General features: G+C 39.8%; 1 protein-coding gene across 3 annotated transcripts in view; it reads right to left on the reverse strand.

Moving 5' to 3' along the window:
- EFEMP1 (EGF containing fibulin extracellular matrix protein 1) overlaps positions 1-15,709 on the reverse strand; it is a 68,279-nt gene extending 52,570 nt beyond the window's left edge. Inside the window, exons 1-5 of one of the 3 annotated variants that reach the window (XM_082671843.1) lie at positions 15,591-15,709; positions 14,782-14,822; positions 14,262-14,349; positions 9,716-9,764; positions 9,150-9,551 (exon numbers count right to left, since the gene is read on the reverse strand). In XM_082671843.1, the coding sequence (XP_082527969.1) occupies positions 9,150-9,551; positions 9,716-9,764; positions 14,262-14,342 (532 nt within the window). In that variant the 5' untranslated portion in view covers positions 14,343-14,349; positions 14,782-14,822; positions 15,591-15,709. Of the gene's footprint in view, positions 1-9,149; positions 9,552-9,715; positions 9,765-14,261; positions 14,350-14,781; positions 14,823-15,526 lie in introns of all 3 variants that reach the window. The other 2 variants (XM_082671841.1, XM_082671842.1) reach the window with 2 other exon arrangements.
- Positions 15,710-22,605: the final 6,896 nt, after the last annotated feature.

Consider the following 22,605-nt stretch of genomic DNA (forward strand, 5'->3'; position numbering starts at 1 on the left):
GTGCACATCAACAGGTGATTGACTTAAGATGATGTGGTATATATATAATGGAATATTATTCAGTCATAAAAAAGAATGAAATATGCCATTTGCAGCAACATGGATGGACCTAGAGAATATGATACTAAGTGAAATAAGTCAGACAGAGAAAGACAAATACTATATGATATCACATGTGGAATCTAAAGAATAATACAAATGAATCTATATACAAAACAGAAACAGACTCACAGACATAGAAAATAAACTTACGGTTACCTAAGGAGAAATGGAGGGAGAGAAGGGATAAATTCAGAGTATGGGATTAACAGATACGAACTACTATATATAAAATAGATAAGCAAAAAGGATTTACTGCATAGCACAGGGAACTATATTCAATAACTTGTAATAACTTATAATGGAAAATAATCTGGAAAAAATATATAACTGAATCACTTTGCTGTACTCTTGAAAATAACACAATATTATAAGTCAATTTTACTTCAATTAAAACAACTACATAACAACAACTACGAAAAAGATAGTTTCTGGCTTGCAGTCAAGGGAAAGAACCAAGATGGATTGCTCTGATCCCTTCTTCCTTTCTTGCTCTTATTTTATAGAGCTTCACCCAGTGTCTTGATTTTCTTCACAGTATTAGAGAGCTTACATAAATATTTTCCAGCCATGTGATTATTTCACTTCAAATATCATAAATGTTAACATTTCCCCAACCCAACTGTATTTTCATTATTCACCATGAGATTTCTGAGGAAGGATATATTTGATATAGAGATGCATTCACTGGTTAAATGTCTTGTCAGAAAGTTAAAAGAATTCTAGTATTTCTAATTACTAGTCTTGCTTTAGGAATAACAGCAACTTATTTATTCACCAATGTTTGTTAAAAATCTAACAATCCACAATATAAAGAATAGACTTCATAGTTCCTTCTTTCAAGTGGCTTAAGCTTAAGATGGGAACTAGATATTTAAGACCTCCATTATTGTTTTTTATCTTCTTTTTTTTACATCTTTTTTGGAGTGTAATTGCTTTACAATGTTGTGTTAGATTCTGCTGTACAATAAGTTGAATCAGCTGTATGTATACATATATCCCCAAATCTCTACCCTCTTGAACCTCCCTCCCGCCCTCCATTATTAAATAGAAGTTTGATACATATAGAGTTGGGAAATACACCTTATACACATATGGTACATAATTGCTCATTTTCAAGGATGGTTTTAGAAGTCAAGTAAACTTTAAGCCTGAATTCTCTGATGATTAAAAACCATTCATTTATTCAAACACGCACACACAAACACGAAACATTTGCTTTGTGCCTTTTCAATAATAAGTAAAATGGGACACAGTTTGGGAAGATACTGAGACAGGGCTGGAGGAACACATTAGTATTTTGTTGGGGAGAGTTACTGAGGATGGAGTACTAGTCATAGATGTTTGCTCTGCAGTGCTTCAGCATCACATGTACTATCAAATTTTGTTTTCCTCCACGTACCCCTATCCCTTACCTCATTAGCATTCCTATCAGCATCACCCTGCTTCTGGGGGACTCTCCTGGGAAACCACTCTTGGGTAGAAGGAACATGGACCCAAAGCTTTTCGCTTTTTCTGCTTGGCTATAAGATGGTTGCTTCCCTAGCTCTTCGGATCTTAATTTCCTCATCAGACCTCTCAACTTCCCCTCATCATTCTCTTCTAAATGTTCCATTCCAGGGAGGAACCAGGCTTTTGTTCTTGACCACATTTCTGGGGACATGTTCTTTTTTCTGTCTAAATGTGGATTTTAATAAATTGTAAGCATACCTGTATCACATATTGGTTTTGCTACTACTTTTGGCAATTCATTATGTACTTCCTGTGATGTCCCGTGTGTTAAATTTCCTGAGCTATATATTTTGCTTCTTTTATTGTTATTTTATAATTCATGGGTTAATGATGGTCAGTTCCCTGAGGACAATGGCCACTCCTTCCTTCTACTTTTATTCTATCAAAGTGCCTTACAACAGAAAGTGGTTCTTAAAATTTGATTGCATTTTATTGAACATTAACTGAATGGTTTTGCATTCTGTTTGATCAGTTTCACTTGTGATATTGCCTGGTTACCCTTGACTAGTATGGATGTACAATTATTTCAAAGGTAGTTCAAGTTAGTTGAGTTGAGTTAGCCGAATATCTCAAGTTTTTAAGTCATTTTGTACACATTTACATAACATTGATTCATTCTCTATCCCTCCTTTTAATTTGAAAAGGTTATTTGCAATTGACAGCAATAAGCTGTTCATGCTGCTGCCAGTATCCTGGCACTCAGCCTTCCTTTCATGTCATTCCTTCACTTCATCTTTATTAAATGTTTACAAATCATTTAGGTTCAAGCTACAAGCCTGCAATTGTGGCTAAATGCTTGCAATGACAGCTGTTTTCTTCTGCCAATATTTGGATGCAGTTTTCTTGATCAGTTTTATTTTTGAGTGTGCAATTTGCAGTTACCTCCTGGAAAAAGAAGCATGGTAATGAATTTCAGATGTGGCATGAATTACTTATTTGTACCTTCGTGCAAAATCAAACACATTTGGGGCAAATTTTGTTTACTCTTTGGTTTCAAAGAATAAAATTGTGCCAATAATTCAACAAGTGCAAAGGCAATCCTTACAAATGGGGCAATTTGTTGATTTCAGAGACTATAGTTTGAAATTTTCTGCTGGAGAAAGAAATAATGAGTCAGTACCAGTGCACATTCCTGAAGTTACCCAGGCTTGCAATTCTAGTCTAATCTGCTTCTTTTTGCTTCTATGGGGAGAGGAAAGTTCATTCTACAGATTGTGTTAACTAGTTTTAACAAGAGTCTTCTTGTCTTTGATGGGAAGTAAATCTGTGATAAAGTTTAAACTGAACAGAAGATACTTATGTGAATACTCTTCTAATATTTGATGATATTCACAGAATCTAAAGGAGATGTCAGCTGTGCATCAGATATTGAAAGGATCTCCTATCACTTTGGTAACCAAAACACACTTTAAGGCCAAAATCAGAGTCAACCTCCTCCTCTTTCACAACTCTACATGAACTGAACCTCCAAACAACAATGTTTGTGCCTTGAGTATAAGGGGGATGCCTATAGAAGGTAGGGGAATCACAGCACCAATCCTTACTATAGCCAAAACATAACTGCAAGTTTCACTTACTGACAATTTAAGGGCAGTTACAGCATTTTACACTTGCAGGTTTTATAGACAGGTGCAAGATCTCTTGTTTTCTGGTTAAAATGTCCCCTTTTCCTCTAGATTGCACATATGTGTCCTTGGTTTGGGGATATAGTCCTAACCAGGACTCACGGCCAATAATATTTAGGGACCAGAGCACTGGTGATGACAACAAGATAGGTGAGAGAAATGAAATGGAAATATTATTCTGTCCTATAAGTAGAATGTATATTTTAGATGTTTTCTCTTCATTACTTCCCATATCCCACGTAAAGTATTCTGACCTTGCCCTCTCGTTTTTATAACTGAATGCAGCTTCCTGAAGTTAAGATTAAGTTAGGCCATTGGTTCTCAAACTTCAGCAGGGATCAAAATTATAGAATTATTAAAACACAAATTGCTGAGCCCCATCCCCAGAGTTTCCAATTCAGTAGGTCTGATGGGGCCCAAGATTTTGCATTTCTAATAAGTTACAGGATAATGCTAATGTTTCTGATCTGGGGACCACACTTTGAAAATCATTGAGTTAAACAGTTATACAACTTAGTCTTCTGTTGCAGAAGAGTGATCATATTGACCTCTTCCATCCTTCCACCTCAAATAACTGTCACTCAATTTTTATGAAGGAATTTTAAAGAATTTTCTGACTATGCATGAATCAGATATACATATTATCTATAAAATGTATATTAAAAATGAGTCTTAAATTAACTGAAATTTTATGACTACAGTGTTTGGAAAAGTAAATTATGAAACAATGCTAGATTTTTCAGGAGGAAATCAATGCAATTACACTGCATCAGTTTATTTTAAAAGTAATTAAGTTTCCCCTATAAACTCAACTCCTATCCATTTATATGGCCTTAGAGAATTTTCAGATACTCAAAGGTAATTAACAAGTAAACACAATGAACTAGTAGTAAGTTAATACCCATTTTACTTTGTGCTTGAAATATTTCTTTTCTGTTAATATCATAATTTACTCAATTATAGTCTTCCTTTTGCAAAATATCTATTTTCTGAGCTCAAAGCTCTTCGCTGGGCTGTATAATTACGTGTAACAAAAATTAGGCGTTTCCTCACAAAACTAACAGGAGAAAACAGAGACCCTAATGACATTAGTGAGGATCAGCAAAAGGGTAGTGTTTGAAAGTTGTTTGGTATTGACAATGCCAAGTATGCTAAGCTACTTGATTACACTATAGTTTATAAATCCCCTTTTGGATATGTGATCATTTAAGTTTCAAATGAAAGAAGCCGAAGAGAGACATCCCTAGCATCTGAGAATCTGTACATGTTAGTTCAAGTTTCTCTTTTTTAAAGTAGATGTATAGATAATAACATTTTTCCTTTTCAAAATAGTATTTTAGTTATCCTTATGTTTATAAAGAAACGTGAGGAGGATAATAGATGGTCCCCAAGAGCTTAGAGCTTTTTAACCCTGAGTGTAATTTTTTCATTCCTTTAGGCTTTCCAAAAGGCAACAGTTTTTCCTTTTTAGCTTTTTAGTTGCTCCTGTGTCATAGGTAATAATAATACAAATCAAATAAAATCATTGAAAATACAATTGAAAATTGAAAAAAAAAATTTTGGCAAATAAAACTTTATAATTGAAGTATGGTATTTAATTTAGCTGAGTGGTAAAATTTTTCCCAGTGGAAATGAGGAAAGACGAGCTAACTATGGTATGACATGTATCTAAGTATGTAGGTGCTAATGTATAGGTATCCTACACATGCAATCTAGAACAATGTGGAAACTGACAAACTGGCGGGATCCTGATAACTGCAAAGAAAGGCTCTGTCCAGGTACATAAAGATCAATGAAACATGGTTTTTCAAAGTTCAAAACAAATTGAAAAAACAGTTTTACTGGACAAACAATGCCTTAACCTGAAAAAGTGGCTCTACCATTCGTTTTTTCACTGTTGGCTGTGATGTGCAGGACATTTGGTTATTGGGGGTTTGCTAGGGTGATCCACAATGCCATTTCCCCAGGACTGAGGCATTTCCAGCGATGTGGGACATTAAGTTTTCAAACCAGGAAAATCTTGGGTAGACAGGGATGGTTGGAAACTCTAGGGTATGCTTTCACATCTCTCAGTTATACCTTATATAACACAAGCCAGGTATTGCACTCTGGAATTGGCTCCACAATCAGCTTCATTAGACGTTTGTATCAAGTTCATTTTTTGATGGTATGGTTTCTTTAGCAAGTTAGTAATGATACTTGTAAAACCTGCATGAGGTTAGTAATGACTTAATTGCCAGCTATGCAAAATATTCTACATTTAATTTTTTGAAAGTTCAATTAAGTGAACAAATTCCTTTGAATTGGGCAATTGATGCTTTCTCTTATTTGCCAGTTCCCAAATGATATTTTTTTCCTACAAGAATGGGGCTCTTGGAAACTTATATATGATAAAAAAAATTCTTTCTCAGCTTGAACTAGTGATTTCTAACTCCACATCCCTTGAAGAAGATAACATAGTGACTATGCACTAAAGATCCAACTTCCTTTTGGAGCAGATGAATATCTGTTGTCTTTGAGGTAGATAATATTTCATGGAGAAATGAATAATTTCTAAAACTTAATTTTTACATGACTCCAGGTATGTAACACTGAAATGATCTTCATGTAATGCGATAGCTGCCAAAGGTGGGACCTGTCTTTGAAATTCTCAGTGTGAATGGCCTCCCCAGTATCACGCTCAGTTGGCAAAAATTACCTGAGAAAAACTGCTTACTGTGAATTGATATTTGGATGTTATATTTTAAACCCCTTGGTTTTGCACAAAATTGAAAAACTCTGGACAAATAGATGAATAAAATTTAAAGGATCATGTTTTCACTAAATGTTAAAACATGGAAAGCTGGTTAAAAATATATTTATAAAATAGAATACATTTATTTATTTATCTATTTATGGCTGTGCTGCACTTCATGTGGGATCTTAGTTTCCCGACCAGGGATTGAACCCACGTTCCCTGCACTGAGAGCTGAGAGTCTTAAACACTGGACCGCCAGGGGAGTCCCTAAAATAGAATACATTTTAAAATATCTAGTGGTATTTAAATTAGGTGGCAACTGTGATTGGTAATAGTGCATTCAAAGGCACGACTGACTTTAACACTGAAACACAGTTCAGATTTCAGCCATTACATTAAAAATGTCGTCAGCTTTAAGTTATGTACTGATAAACTGTACCTGTTGAAAAATATATGTGGGAAAAAGAAATAATTGTAATACAAACACGACCCATCTACAGGCATTCATTTATTCTGATCCAGCAACCATGGTAAATATGTTTGGATTACTGGTCATAAGTATGCAACATTTAAAAGGGAGTGGAGATCTTTATTAAAACAGAAGGCTCCTCAAACTCCACAATGATGTCAGTAATGTAGGTCCTTGGAGCACATTATTGTTTCAAGCGGAGGTCCCCACACTTTCACATTGGTTATAAAATATTATTTTGTGCTGCTGGCCTGGAATGAGAATGTCATACATCTGCAGGCAATCAGAAGAAACTGGACTGCATGTTTGATTGGCTCAATAATAAACGGGCACAAGTGTGACCTGACTTATGTTAGTCAGATTCCCTAGACAGATTATCCTGTTGTTATCATATGAAATAACCCCCTTTTATCAACAATTAAGTAAATCCACATTTATGGGCACTTTGCAAAATTGTGAGGTGGGAAGAAATCCAACTTAAGCCTTAAGTCATCCAAAAAACTTTTAACCCTACTTTTAATGATACAGACCCCCAATCCCAAATTTTTGAAATTACTTGAATTATGCAAAACAGTTTGGGTTGGAAATGCCCTGTGTGCACACAATCAATTAATATGTATTTAGCATCTACCATAAGCATTTAATAGTTTTAGCTTAAAATTAAAAAGAAATTCCCAAAGAATTAAGGATTATAAATATTTTAAAAGTAACTTACTTTGTAAGATAGTCTAAATCTTTAAGAAAAATTAAATAGGATTTTATTTTTATTATTCACTTTTTATTATACAGTTTCTACTGTAACCAATGCATGTTGTAAATCCTGAATATATTTTATTCTAGAAATTTTTCATTCGATTCTAGGCATTGTTCTTGCTTTCAACCACAACTGTTAATGGTGGACCATAAACTACTTTGACAGTTTCTGATAAACGATCCATTCATTTACCTGAGTTTTCTTCTCCTAAGTACCATTAAAACCTACATCTGAAGTGTAAAAAATAATTCAGTATGTAAAAGTCAATACTTCAAAAATTTCAGTAAAACTTTTCAGTTTCAGGAAAAATACCACCAAACCTTCCAGTATAATTATATATTTAAATAACACAATTAACAGTTGGTATTTTAAATAAATTCAAGGTATTTTTAAACCAGTATTCACTCAAATACACACACCATATATATTTTATATAAATATATATTTATTTGTAAATATCTATTTATTTATATATATAAATAACCTCATGAGGTTATCTCTTTGACATAATCCTTAAATTAAATATCTGAATATCAAGCAGATGCTGAAGCATTCATCATCAATATTGTAATTCTGACTCATAACAGTAACACAAAACAGATGCTAATACGATAGGTTCTCTGAAAAGTGACACCATCACAGCATGGGTTAGCTCTTGATGTGGGATACTTAAAATTTGAACACAAAATATAAAATAATAAAAGTCAGAGCCTGATAGGTTTCCTTACTTCATTTATAAACCATTTAAAATCTACTATATTTTATACAGAAGATAAAACTCAACACTGGTGAATAAGGGGCAGCATTCTAGAGGACCAGCAGTTGCTTCTTTCACTTAATGCAGCAGCTAGGTGACCCCAGTTGAACCCTTCAGTGTTGAGGGAGGAAGGTGCTCTTCCTCATTCAGGCAGGTAGAAGGTAAGAACTCCTGGGCCCTTTCCATTGGCCAGGGGGTACCAGGCACTTATGGTGTCTTATGGGGTTTACCCAGTCAGCCCCTGGTAGTGAAAAAGTAGTCTGGAGCTTCTATTGCCACACTAGGCAGATCTAAAAGGGTTTGCTAAGTAGGCAAAGAGGAAGAAAATCCCTTAGCACAGTCCAGTTAGTTAATATCCTACATGTCTTCAAAGCCCAAGATTCTTATCACTTTGCTAGCATGAGTCTACAGCTGTTTCTAGAATACACAGTGATGTGTACTCTTTGTGAAAATAAACAGAAAAACCCAAGCGGACAGTGCCATGGTGCAAGTGATATAAGCGAAATGTGCTCAAACGAGAGCTTAAAAATAGATACAAATGTGAGTGGGGGACACTCCCTCAAAGGTAATGAGAAGCAGAAGTCCCATTTCTTTATTCCTCTGTGAGGAAAACAAGTCAGTGGCAAGTTCAATAAAAAGAAAGTTTGAGACCTTAAAGGCGGACATTTGTGGAGTAGCTTGACAGCACAATTTCAAATTCCAAATGAATAATTTGCTTCTTTTGACAGCTGTGACTCTGGCCCCATCTGTCTGGGTTTGAACGCTGGCTCTGTACTCACCACCTGTGTGACCCCTAGTTCTCAAACTTGGCTGCACACTGAGACCACATGGGGAGCTTTAAAAAAATACTGATTCTTGGAACCCACCCCCCAGAGACTGTTATTTAATTGGGCTGGGGTGTGGCTTGGACATGGAGAAGTTTTAAAGGCTCCCAGGTGACCCTAAATATGTGCAGCTAAGGTTGAGAACCACTGATGACCTCTCTGAGACACAGTTCCTCATTTGCAAAATGATGATGGTACTGGCAGCAACTACCTTTTAGGACTATTGTGATGATTGAATATGATAATGCAGGCAAAGCACTTAGCACAAAGTCTGGCGAGTGGGAAGCTCTCAGTAAGTATGAGCTGTTGTCATCCTCACCACAGGTGCACCTGGGCAAGAACTTTCTCATTAGCATTGAAAGTCATGCTTACCTTGGCACACGTTATGCTCACTCTGCTCATAGCCTGTTGCACACTGGATCCGGTGAGAAGGGTTGGAGGGAATGCGCTGAGGGTCAGCTGGGTTCCGCCGGATGACAAAGTTATTTCGGCCAGTCTGCACTTCAGCAGCAGCACTGGCGACAAAACCACCCCCAGGCACCGCTCCACTGGCTGCCATGCCACTGGCTGCTACACCCCCAGTGCCTGTACTAGAGGTCACAGCTGCATTTGTAGCTGCACCCGCACCTTCAGCTGCTGGTGTTTCTTGCTGTGGTTGTTCATTGTTGACAATAATCTGAGCTGTTTTAGGAAGGCAGAGGTATCCTCCATAGTGGTTGACGCATTTCATTCCACCTTTGCAAGCGTCTGGGACAATGTCACATTCATCAATATCTGTGGTCAGTAATAAAATAAGTCAGGAATCTTCTTAGAGGGGAAACTCAACATGTAAATATATGCTTATGCCTTTTGGGTATAATACAGGCAGGACATGAAGGACATATGAGATGGAGACAGAGGGCTACGTTCAGATGGGAAGTCTTTGAAAGTTGGCTCACCTTTGCACTGCTGTCTTACAGGATCCCACTCATATCCATCTGTGCATTGCTGTGAAGAAAACATCAAGATGGGGCCAGGAGACAGTTAATTGAGTATCCATTCTCTGAGAAGTCACTCTAAAAGCTTCATACTTATGGCAACAATCTTTGTGCTAGAGTCCTAGATAGATGATGAGATGTGTAGTTTACCATTCTGTAGCTATTTTAAAAAGACACATCTGTGCACTGGACCGCTTCAGGGATCCCTTCTCAATCACCAGCTGTCTCAACTCTTTTGTTGTATTTGCGTTGGGTCCAGTTGCCCATAACCATCTTCTTGGAATTCCTTTCTCTCTGTCCCAATACTAATATTCTGCAATCTCTCTGACTGCTTTTTTGCTTTATTTGCCCCTTCTTCCACACTGTAAATTTTACCAAAAAAAAAAAAAATTCAGCTGAGTTCTTTTCTTCAGCCCTTGACAATTTCCTCTCTCTCTCCAAATCCTCTTAGAGCATTCCAGACATGGCTTTCCTTATCATTCCTATTCAGTAGAGTCCTGAGCCTCCTTCTCACACCATGGCCTGCCTTCTAGCTTTAGTTCCTATGGGTCCTCTCTAGTTCACTCACTGAAGGAACCATCTGTCAAGTACCTTCTCACACCAGGCACCACCCTAGTCCCTGGGAAAGCAAAGATGATTAATACCTTGCTCCTGTTCTCAAGCAGCTCACAGGCCTGAAGAGGAGACAGACAGGTAGATAAGTTGGAGCAAGATGTCAGGTGTCGTGACACAAGTCTACCTGTGGAAGGAATGATGGACCCTACCCAGGGCTGTGGGTGGACATGACAGGGTGTAAGGGAAGGCTTTATGGGCGAAGTTACAAGTGAATTGGGCCTTACAGGACTTTTTTCCAGAGAGATATGGGGAGTCTAGGATGAGGGACCACGTAAGCAAAGGCGCAGAGTTGTTAAAGAAGGAAGGAGTTACAAGTATTCCTGGGTGGGTGGAGTGAGGTTAGAGAGGTAGGCAGGGCCAAACCTGGGAAGCCTTTCTTTGGGATAGACGGAAACTGAATTCTACCTTAAAGGTCAGTGAATCTCAAGCTCCATTATGCTTAAGAATCATTCTGGTGCTTGTTAAAATGCAGATTCCTGGGCCCAACCAACGGTTCTGATTCTGTAGGTTTGGTTGGGGGCCTGGAATCTGAATTCCTAACAGGCATCTCAGGTGATTCTGATACAAGTCATCTATGGGCTGCTTCTTGAGAAATGCTGGTATAAGTGATGAGGCCTCTGAAGAAACTTTAAGCTCAAGAAAACATCTGATCAGATGCAGATTTGAGGAAGAGGCTTCAGGAAGGATTGAGCAAAAGTAGAGTAAACAAATAAATAAACTTAAATTCTTTTGTAAGAGCCAAGTAAGTAAATAGTAAATTTACTTATATAGCTGAATGGAGACAGAGAGATGAGTTTAGGTATTTTACTGATTTCTGAGACTTAACAGGGTGAAAACTAAACTCACTTTATCTCCCAGACTAATTCTTTCTAGTTTCCCCAACACTGTCCAAGGCACTACCACCTTTCTCAGCACCCAGGATTACAACTTTAACATCAACTTTTCCAATTATTTTCCTTCAAGCTCTGCTGACTTTGTTTCCACTTTTATCTCTCCCACGTTGGTGTAAGCCTTCCTGGCCTCATGAGTAGGCAAGTCTCCTTAGGTGGTCTCCATATCTCTACATGCTGCACACAAGCCTCCATGACAATCTTTCTTTGCTCTCTTGGTTACGTTGCCCCTCCATCTAAGGGCTCACAGTGGCCTGTAGACCTTTCATCTCCCACTATTGCCATCTCTAGGTTCTCCCCACTACCTAACTTGTTGTCACCTCCTGGACTTGACTTGGCTGTTTTCACTTCTAACCTTTGATTATGCCACTTTTTCTGATTCAGGTGTCTCTTCAGCCTTTCTAGAATAATCCAAAGTCTTCCTTCAAGAACCAGCACAGAGTTCTACCTCCTTCAATATGCCAGTATGAACATTAATTACCTCCTTGCTTTTGTGTTTCTTTAGCAACATGTATAATACTTTGTACTTTTCAAAAGTATTTTCCCAAGGTAAATTCCCTAAGGTTAAGGTCTGAATTTTTTTAGTAAGCAAGTAAACTTAAATTCTTTTGATAGTGATGAGCATTGCTTATGCACACGGCACATACTTGATGAGTGAATAACTGAATGGACCCTATCTTTAACATGAAAGAATATGAGGCTGTCTTGTGGATATGAACCCATCCTTCTGAAAAGTATCTTTCAAGCCAGGCAAAATGACAGTGCACTTGAATAAATCTGTATGCTAAATAGAGAAGATTTGCAGTTTGCTTTAGGTCTTCAGTTCCAGTACATTCAATATGGATCTACTATTAAACAAGCCTAGAGTGAATTTAGTTTCACCACTTACTGGCTGTGTAGTCTTAAGCAAGTTAGACACCTCTCTGATCTTCAGTTCCACTATCAGCAGAAGGAAGAGGATGTCACTTACCTCATACTTTGCTGTGAGGATGAAAGGAGACAGTGTCTCCACAGTGGAATTACTAAAAATATAGCTACATTTTGTCCTTTAGCCATGAACTAATAGGCATACACAATTCAAAAGAGAACAGCTCTAATCTTAGCACAAAAAGGGTGTCATATTTGGGAAACCTGTTATAATATGATGAACCCTAGTTAGTGGTCTTAAAACTACAGTGTTTAATCCACAGGGAACTTTCTCTGCTAAAGATGAGTAAGATTTAGGTGATTAGCAATGGGCAGGGCGTACAAGATAAGCAATTGTAAAAGCAATAAAATCTTTTATTAGATGAATATAAAAGTGGGTAGCTAATTTAATTTTAGCTCCCTAAGAAGGTAGTAAGTTTAGCCTGAATAACAAAACAATTTCATTTGAAGATAAACAACACATGTATTCATTTATCTTGCTTTATTTATCTTCAGCAGAGGAAGCAACTACATTTACCATTAAGTTAACAAAATATTTATATTAAACCCCATTTGATTTATAGTTGATCTAAACAACAAGGAATATTTGCCAGATGAATACATTCTAGGGATAATATCAAAAAAGTGAGATAATGTTTATTATCAGTAATTGACATTAGCTCACTTTTAAGAGTTTTATTTTCAAAAATTTTTCACATTCTTTTGAGTGAGATTACTTAATTTTAAATTGGGAGCAAGCAGAAAAATATGTTTTTCATATTCTGATCCAGGACAAATGTCATTTGCCTCACAACACTGATTAAAGACTAGAAAACACAAAACAGAGGTGCAAACAAACTCACCAGAAGTGAGGTAAGCACTGCCCTCTGTTCTCACCATATCCATTCCTGGCAGTGGGAGGGGTTAGATGATATATTCAATATTGTATTAAACATTGGTTATATCCATACAGTTAACTAACTAATCAAAATTACTTGGAAATATCAGATATACTAATTAGAAAATGCAAAACCAAATTTCATACAATGCATTTTAAAGCCATTTTGCCAAATATCACATCCTGGTAACACGTAAAGTCTATCTGAATGGCATTTATATGAGTTATCAGTTATACTGTAAATGAATAATAGCCTTTATGAAGTCAAGAAAGTCCACTTACATGAGAACATAAGTCACATGCACAAATGAGGTGATGGGCTTTTGTGATGTTTAACATTCCTATTTGACTTGTCTTACTCCTTGAGTTCTGGTTTCATCTGCATGTATACAGGAATTCAGGTTTTCCAATTACTTATACCCATTAATTTGTTTAATGTGTCAGAAACATGTAGCTTACTTTGTGTTTTGTTTTAAAGGGGTTTCCCTTTTTGGCCTTGCACAAATCTTTGCATTTTGGTCCCTGTCTCAAATGGTGATCTAAGAGAACTTTTGTTGTTGTATTTTTAATATCTTTATTGGAGTATAATTGCTTCACAATGTTGTGTTGGTTTCTGCTGTACAACAAAGTGAATCAGCTATATGTATACATATCTCCTCATAACCCCTCCCTCTTGGACCTCCCTCCCACTCTCCCTATCCCACCCCTCTAGGTCGTCACAAAGCATCCAGCCGATCTCCCTGTGCTAAGCAGCAGCTTCCCACTAGCCATCCATTTTACATTTCGTAGTGTATATATGTCCATGCTACTCTCTCACTTCGCCCCAGCTCCTCCCCCGCCCCCACCCACCCCCCACCAAGTCCATTCTCTACGTCTGAGTCTTTATTCCTGCCCTGCCACTAGGTTCATCAGTACCGTTTTTCAGATCCCATATATATGTGTTAGCATACGGTATTTGTTTTTCTCTTTCTGACTTACTTCACTCTGTGTGACAGACTCTCGGTCCATCCACCTCGCTACACTAAGTGAAGTTTTGAAAGGACAGGCAATTTACAACGAATCTTAGACATGAAACTTGCTAACGTTTATTATCCACCACAGCGAACAGCCCACATAGACTGGCAGGAGTGGATAAAGTCTCCCTTGTGCCACAGAATCCCTATGAACCGCACTTATCTCAAATTCCATCACCCCTTACCGTGTACGTGATGGTTTCTTCGGTGTCCTGTGACTTGACCAACGCCAGAGTCAGCATAATTAGGAAAAGGGCTTTCACCATCGTGAATCTCAAAGAAAACACAGCACAAACCGATCCTTAGTATCTGCTGTGGGGGAAATAAAACTTTAGCTGTAAAGTAACAAGCAAGATAGCGAAGGCGGAGGAGGCTGAGGCTCCATCATACCCAACTTCCAATTTACTTTCTCATCTCCCCTCCCCCTCCTCAACCTTCCCTTGGCCAAACGAGGCACCAAAGACTGTAAAACGGCTGCAGAATTACATTTCACTTTACTCTGTCCGGCTTCGCTGAAATATATACAAAAGATATACAGCGTGCATTTTATACTGCACCTACACAACAGGCTCGAGAAAGGGAGTGAAAGAGAAAGAGTACAGTGTCATTAATTTCAAAGGAGACGGTTCATTTTTTTCCGAGGGCTGAAGTGGGGCAGCAAATCTCATATTCCCTTGAACGTTAAGGCTTTCCCTATAAGCTCACCTCCAGCTAGTTAAGTTCCTTGCACAGCTCAGCAGAAAAACCTGTGAACAAATATGAATTACTTTGGCTTCAAACTTCTTTTTTTTTTTTTTAAACAAAACACCAGAACAAAACTCGGGAGCAATCTCCTCCCCTAGGATAGAATACCTGCCCTTCGGAGCTCCTTCTTACATTCCCCAGCGCAAACTCTCAAAGTGGCATTTCCAGGCGTTCTCTTTGCGCAGCTTTGTTTAAAACCCCCAGGTTGTGTAGAGGAGCAGCCCAAAGCGTCTCATGCCCTCGTGCCTTATCAGTCCCTCGGTCCCCGAAATGCTACCTTCAGAATCGGGGCTGCCTAGGGCCGGAACTGGGCAACCACACAGCGGCCCGAAGTACCAATTTCAGGGCAGCCGGCCAGGCACCCCCAGGGAGGCGAGGTCCCTTTTCTCAACTGTATGTTATCAGGCAGCCGTCCCCGGGGAGCTGCTCAGCGCTCCAGTTTCTAACCAGCTCCTGTGGAATCCAGGTGCGGCTTAAATCTCTGGCCCCCTGAAACTTTCAAAACCTTGTTTATGGGCAAAGCCCTGTCGGCTGATTGTCGGCACGCACACACATGCCCATCCAAACAGATGTCACCCCGTACTCGCACATGCTGACAGATCGCATTCCTAGACCACACACCTCCACCTCCCTCTCTGCCTGAGAGATCCTGCACAGTGTGCGGCAGTTCTCAGGTCCACTGCACCCCTCAGGTCACCCCACTTACTCCTCGGCGCGCGGCCCCGCGGGCACTGGGAGAGCTGGTGTGACCCCCGCTTCGGGGCTCCTACCTGCGCGGCCGCTCTGCGCTCCGGGCCCGGGCAGCGAGGGGAGAGAGCAGGGGAGGGCAGCCCCGTGGGTCTGAACTGGCGAGGTCTGGCAGCGGCCGCGGCGGCGGCAGGAGGAGGAGGAGAAAAGGAGGGAAAGGGGAGGGCGAAGGGGGGCGGAGGAGAGAGCTGAGGGAGGCGCAAAAGGGCTGAGCCGAGGGCTGCGAACCGGGCGGGAGTGCGCGCTGCGCAGCTGGGTCTGCGCCCCCTTCTACAGGGGCTCTCCACCACCCGCCTGCCCTCCCCTGCCATCCCCTCACTCTTTGTTCCCAGACGCGCCGGAACTCCAGGCAGAAGATGGCACGTTTGGCATGTAACGTTTGGGGTTTGAATCGGCCTTGGTGATGCTCCAGCCTCCCAGGCAATTTCTTGTGCGCCGCGGAGTGGAAAAGGGCTCTCCTAGTAGAGCTTGTGAGCGTCCTGAGAAATTGCTGCTTATTATTATTATTATTATTATTATTATTATTATTATTATTATTATTCCCCAATAGGTGAATCCTAGGAGAGTAAATTAACTCCATTTGTAGAACTGGTTCTTTCGCCTTTTCTTTAAGATACTTTTTTTTCTTTTTGAAGGATGGGGAAGTGCCTGCTTCCTCAAAGGTAGAAAAAAGAGAATTCATTCATTCCACCAGTATCTGTGACTTACTATGTGTGAGGGCTTGGGGATGGCCCAGGTAGAACTCACACTCACAAGATCGTGAGCTTGGGTTGTCCTCTGGTCTCTCAAACCCCGTTTTTTATGGGCCCCTTGTCTCATCTACTGCTTTTCTTCTCTCCCCTCCTTCCCTTGTGGGAGTCTCCAGTACTGGTCATTCAACTTTGGGCATTTCACTCTCACCTTTCACACTAATGGTGGAATTTCAGGAATCTGGCGAGAAAAAAAAATATTTTTTTCTGGCTTCTTCAAATCTTACCACACAGATTGCAGTTATCTTTGAAAGCTCTAACTCTAAAGTCAGATTAAGAGTTTGCCTCCAAACAAATTAAGAGTCATGCCTTCTGAAGCAAATACGGTTTCATGAACGAGACAAATGAGACAATATGCAAGCTGAAGGTACTCACTCTGACCTCAGCAGCTCCCTCCCCTTCCCTGCAGACCAGAGGAGGGGCAGGGAGATGGCAGGGAGGGCAAGAGAGAGAGACTGCCAGGTGGAAGCCTCTCTCCATATCTCTGGGGTATGCAAAGGGTCGCCAGCCCTGCCAGTTTGGCTGCAAGCCACGCAATATTGGACAAGATCAGAGGAGCTTCATGAGCCTGAACTTTACTTTAGTACATGGGGTTTTGCTAACAGTACTGAAGATTTTGGTACCAAAATTCAAATGTTTGTTTTCCCAATCATTAATGACCTCCAGACTTTAAAAAATTGAATCTTTGCTTTTGTACAGTAAAAGATCTGTATAGACATTTTCTTCTACTTTTTGAATTCTTTTTACCTATCTTCAGCCCTTTCCCCAGAAAAAGTGAGTTAAAACTCCCAAATTTCTATTCTCAGCCTGGAACTCTTCCTGTACATCCAACTACTGACTTGCTGTCTTCAGCTGTACACCTAATGGTTATTTCAAACTGAACGGGTCTGCTGATTCTCACCCTCTCTCCCAACCTGCTCTACCCACCTGCTTCACCATCTCAGTGAATAGCAATTTTATCTTTCCATTTGCTCAGATCCAAGATCACAGTGTCATCCTTGATTTCTGTTTTTCTCACACACCCTGCATTCAATTCTTCAGAAAACTCTGTTGGCTCCATCTTCAAACTGTATCCAGAACTGAACCACTTCTCATCACTTCGTTCACAACCACGGTGGCTTGAGCCACCACCATCTTCCAAGCGAATTACTACAGCCTCCTAATTGGTCTCCTTGCTTATACCCTCGGTCCCCTGCAGCCATTTCTCAGCAGAAGTTCATATAAATGGAATCCTAGAGTATGGACTTTTTTGTGTCTGTCTTCCTTCACTCAGCATGCTTTTGAGATGCATCCTTGTTGTTAGGTGTATCAGATGTTCATTCGTTTTTATTGATGACTAGTATTCCATTGTGTGGATATACCCTGGTTTGTTTATCTGTTCACCTGTTGATGGATATTTGGATTGTTTATGAATAAAGCTGTCATGGACATTTATGTAGAAATCTTTGTGTGGACAGAAGTTTTCCTCTCTTTTAGGCAATACTTAGGAGTGGGACCTCTGGATCATATGGTATGGGTATGTTTAACTTTATAAGAAAGTGCCAAAATGTTTCCCAAAGTGACTGTACCATTTTACATTCTTACCAGCAATATGTGAAATTCTATGTGATACTGTCAGTAATTTATAAGTTAGCCATTATGGCAGGTGTGTAAGTGGCATCTCATTGTGGTTTTATTTTACGTTTCTCTGATATCTAATGATATTGAACATTTTTATGTGCTTATTATCCATCATTATGTCTTCTCCTGTGAAGAGCCCATTCAAATCTTTCATCCATTTCTTTATTTTTGGTTTTTTGTCTTATTAGTGGTAAGAGTTTTTTTTTTTTTTAAATATAGTCTCCCTGCAAGTTCTTTGTCAGATATATATGTTTTGAATATTTTCTCCCAGTCTTTGCTTTGCCTCTTCATTTTCTTAATGCTGTCTTCTGAGAGCAAACATTTTAAATTTTGATGAAGTCTAACTTTTGTTGTTGTTGTTTTATGTTTTGTCCTCTTTATGTACTATTTACAAAATCTTACCTTGGGCAAATCTTGTAAGCTCTATAAACCTCAGTTTCTGCTTCTGTAAAATGGGTAGGATAACACACTCTACTTAAGGTTGTGGGGATTGAGAAAGAAACTCATCAATCAAATATCAAATACATGTGAATGATTGTTCTTAGGTATTACAATATATAATATGATGGGCTGTAGTAGACCGTTCCTCCATCGTAACATAACCCAGGATTATTTAGGTATTTCTTACAATAGGGTATCTCCTGACTAGTCTAAGGTAATGAAATCAGCAATGGCATTTTCTGGCTGTTGTTTCAGGGTAGCCCATTGTCCCACTTTGACCAATCAGAACTGAAAGGAAGGATTTCTTTCCTAGGTAAAAGGCTTTCTGAGCTCACAGTGGAGGAGAACAGTGGAGTCCTTTGCCTCAGTTGCCACTGGCAGCCATATTACAGCCTGGAGGGAAGCCAGCCTGAGCATAAGGATGACACATACTACGCATGGCCAATCACATGGAGAGAGCCTGGATCTTGAGGGATTGTTCAGAGGGCCGACTGACCCTAGAACTCATGATACTTTTAGGGCTTCTCCAGAAAGGTTTAATTTTTAAAGTCAGAAGGAAAAAATAAATATCGTCCAGTCTGGATTATATTTGTCCTTATACCATTGCAGTTTGTAAAATATAATTTTTGTATGGAGAAAGGGGCCCGTGAAGGCCAAAGTGCCCAGGGACAATGAAAATCATAATGTGGCCCTGATTGTTGAGCTTCTAAATCAGCCAGAAGCGAACTCTGTCCTGCCTCTGCACCCCAGTTTTGTGAGGTGTAATGTATTTCCTTATGGCGCAAGACAGTTTGAGTCAGGTGTTCAGTTACTTGGAGCGGAAGATGTCTTGCTGCTAGCGTGAGGAAGCCTCCTACTCCGGAGGCTCTGGCTCTTGTGATGTGTTGTACCTGTGTCCTGCACCCCAGAGTGGCAGGCCTTGGCTGCCACTTGGGAGAGGCTGTTGGGAGAGATTCCCAGGCTTTCTGTCCTGGGGCAAGCTGAACATTCCAACCACTTCTTCTTGGATCAGCTTCTGGGTCCCCCTCCATCCCCTTACCTTTGTGTGTGTGTTTGTGATTTTCAAAGATTTAAGACTTCAGATCTTCCTTTAATAGTCACTACCTCAGGAAGACAACTCTGGCTTCTCTTCACAGCATTTGTCAAATAACCAGTGATCAACTTTTATAAAGGAGCCCTCTATTTCCCAGTTTGCCAGCTATTATACTATATGTATCACAAAGAAAAACTTATATTATTATGTTTTCTTTACTATTTCCCTTTTTTAAAAAATCCCTGAAAATAATTAGAAGTCTCAAGGATCCACAAGGGTCTTTAATTAACTGAGTCATGGAGCCACAGGTCTTGCAGTTAAAATCTGGTTAATAATATTTTATTGGGTGTGGGCAACTGGAAAGTGAAATCTGTGAAAAAATGAATTCAGTAAGAAAGCAGTGAAGATGGAACATTTACGTAGGGATTAATGGTGGGGTGATCAACTTATCCCACTTTGCCCAGGACTCTTCCAGTTTTTGCACTGAAAGTTGTGTGTCCTGGGAAAGCCCTCAGTCCTAGGCAAACTTAAAGGTATAGAGAAGGGAATTCCCTGGTGGTCCAGTGGTTAGGACTTGGTGCTTTCATTGCCAGGGCCCAGGTTTGATATCTGGTGGGGGAACTATGATCCCTGAAAGCTGTGCAGTGCAGCCAAAATAAATAAATAAAAAAGTGTACAGGGGCTTCCCTGGTGGCGTAGTGGTTGAGAGTCCGCCTGCCGATGCAGGGGACACGGGTTCATGCCCCGGTCCGGGAAGATCCCACATGCCACAGAGCGGCTGGGCCCGTGAGCCATGGCCGCTGAGCCTGCGCGTCCGAAGCCTGTGCTCTGCAACAGGGAGAGGCCACAACAGTGAGAGGCCCGCGTACCGCAAAAAAAAAAAAAAAAAGTGTACAGAAAAGATGTGGCAGAAAGAAAATAGGATAGGACTCAAGAGTTCTTGCCTGGACTTTTGCCGTGCTCTAGCTGGGGAACCATGGCAGTTGCTCAACTTCTTTGAGTCAGTTCTGCACACACATTGACCTGGGTAACAACATTTATTTGTAGTTATTATATTGTATTGATACTTGCCTGTTGTTATCACATTCTACTTTCCTGTATTTATCACATTGCTTTTGCCTGTTCATCATCTATTCCCTTATAGTGGTAGGCCATGACCAGTTTTGCCCATAGAATGCCCCTAAGTGTACACAAAGGAAAAACTCCTAAGTCCAAAAAAAAGGAGAAATGGCCCAGTGTCAGTAAAACAAGAATGTCAAAGTCCAGAACCTGGCTATTAGGTCTGGTGATGTGGCAGAATTATTGTCTTCTGTAGTGGTTTAAGTTGTTTCTGTGTGCCGATGAGCCTGAGGATACGAAGGGCACTGAGCCTGCGATTCCAGGTTTCTCTGACTGGAAGACAGCCCATTCTACACGGGCTGTAAGGACTTCTAGATTTAGGTTTGTCTCTGTGAGCTACACGGCAGGCCAGGAGCTGGGGCATCCACCCTGAGCTTTTATTTCATTTATATAGTCGTTCCCTCTTATTCACGGGGTGTATGTTCCAAGGCCCCCAGTGGATGCTGAAACTATGGATAGTACTGAACCCTATATATACTATGTTTTTTCTTATACATACATACCTATGATAAAGTTTAATTTATAAATTAGGCACAGTAAGAGATTAACAACAATAACTAATAATAAAATAGAACAATTATCACAATATACTATAATAAAAGTTATGTGAATGTAGTCTGTCTCTCAAAATATCTTATTGTGCTGTATTCACCCTTCTTCTTGTGATAATGTAAGGTGATAAAATGCTCACATGATGAGATGAAGTGACGTGAATGACAATAGGCATTGTGACTTAGTGTTAGGCTACTATTGACATTCTGACAATAAGTCAGAAGGAGAATCATCTGCTTCTGGTGATCCTGGATCATCGAACCACGATGATGTCTATGATTGGATGTAGGCAGATGATGTCAATGGTTGGGGACCCCTGGTGGGGTGGTGCAGGATGAGTCAAGATTTTATCATGATACTCAGAATGGTACAGCAATTTAACACTTATGAGTTATTTATTTCTGGAATTTTCCATATATGTTCAGACCGTGGTTGACCTTGGGTGACTGAAACTGTGGGAAGCAAAACCATGGGTAATTGGGGACTGCTGTATCCTTTGCCGGCTTATTCTTACTATCTTTGAATCTAGACACCACAGTTTGGCCTTGAGTACTCCCACTTCATACAATTTGTATGGAGCTTATTTTTCCTGTGACTTTTTGGTGAGCATGTGGCTCAGTCTCTGCCAATCAACATCAAATCTGTAGACACAGTGATTGGTTCAGGAATGATGGACACACCCTAAGATAACCCCCAATGAGGGGTTAGTGTAGTGTAGGGCTTGGATCCGGAGAGCCTGGGTTCAAGTCCTGCTGTGCCACTCACTGACTGTGTGAACTTGGGAAAGTTACTTAACCCTTTTTGGGCCTCAGTTTCCTCACATGTGAAATGGGGTTAATGATAATTCCTATCTCATAGAATTTTTATGAGTATTAAATAAGAAAATGCACATAAAACCCTTAGTACAGTTCTTTGCACATAGCTATTGCTGCTGTTGTTATTATTGATCACAGTGACTAATCTTAAATCATGTAGTCGGGTTAATTGCATGATAGAATAAAAGAGGTTATTAAGGCTAAAAATTGCTTCATATTTTTGTGTGTAACTCTGTCTAGTTTATGGGCTATTTAGAGGAATCAGGGTCTGGACACATAGTTTACTGCAGTTTGATGACTGGGTCATGGAAATCTGTGACCCCACCCTGAGCAGCGCCCTAAGACAATGGTATTTTTTGAATAAATGGCTCTGAGATACCTAATTTTTTGAATTTCAAGTGGCTTATAAAATTGTACTTCCTTACTGGTAATAAATAGTAATAGTTAACATGTATGTAGTACTTACACTATGTCAGGAACTGAAGCAAGTGCTACATGTGTTAATTCAACAGCACTATTATTATGCCTATTTTACTAAAAAGGAAATTGAGACAGAACAGTTTAGTACCTTGCCTTGGTCATATAGGTAGTGAGCAGCAAAGTAGGGGTTCTAAAGCAAGCTGTCTGGTAGCAAGAACCCCTGCTCTAAAGTTTCCTCTATGTTACTCCCTCCCCACCACCAACTGAATATCTAGGATTGCAGGGATAG

This window comes from Grampus griseus, assembly GCF_964374135.1.
Source record: "Grampus griseus genome assembly, chromosome: 15".
Classification (NCBI taxonomy): Eukaryota; Metazoa; Chordata; class Mammalia; order Artiodactyla; family Delphinidae; genus Grampus; species Grampus griseus.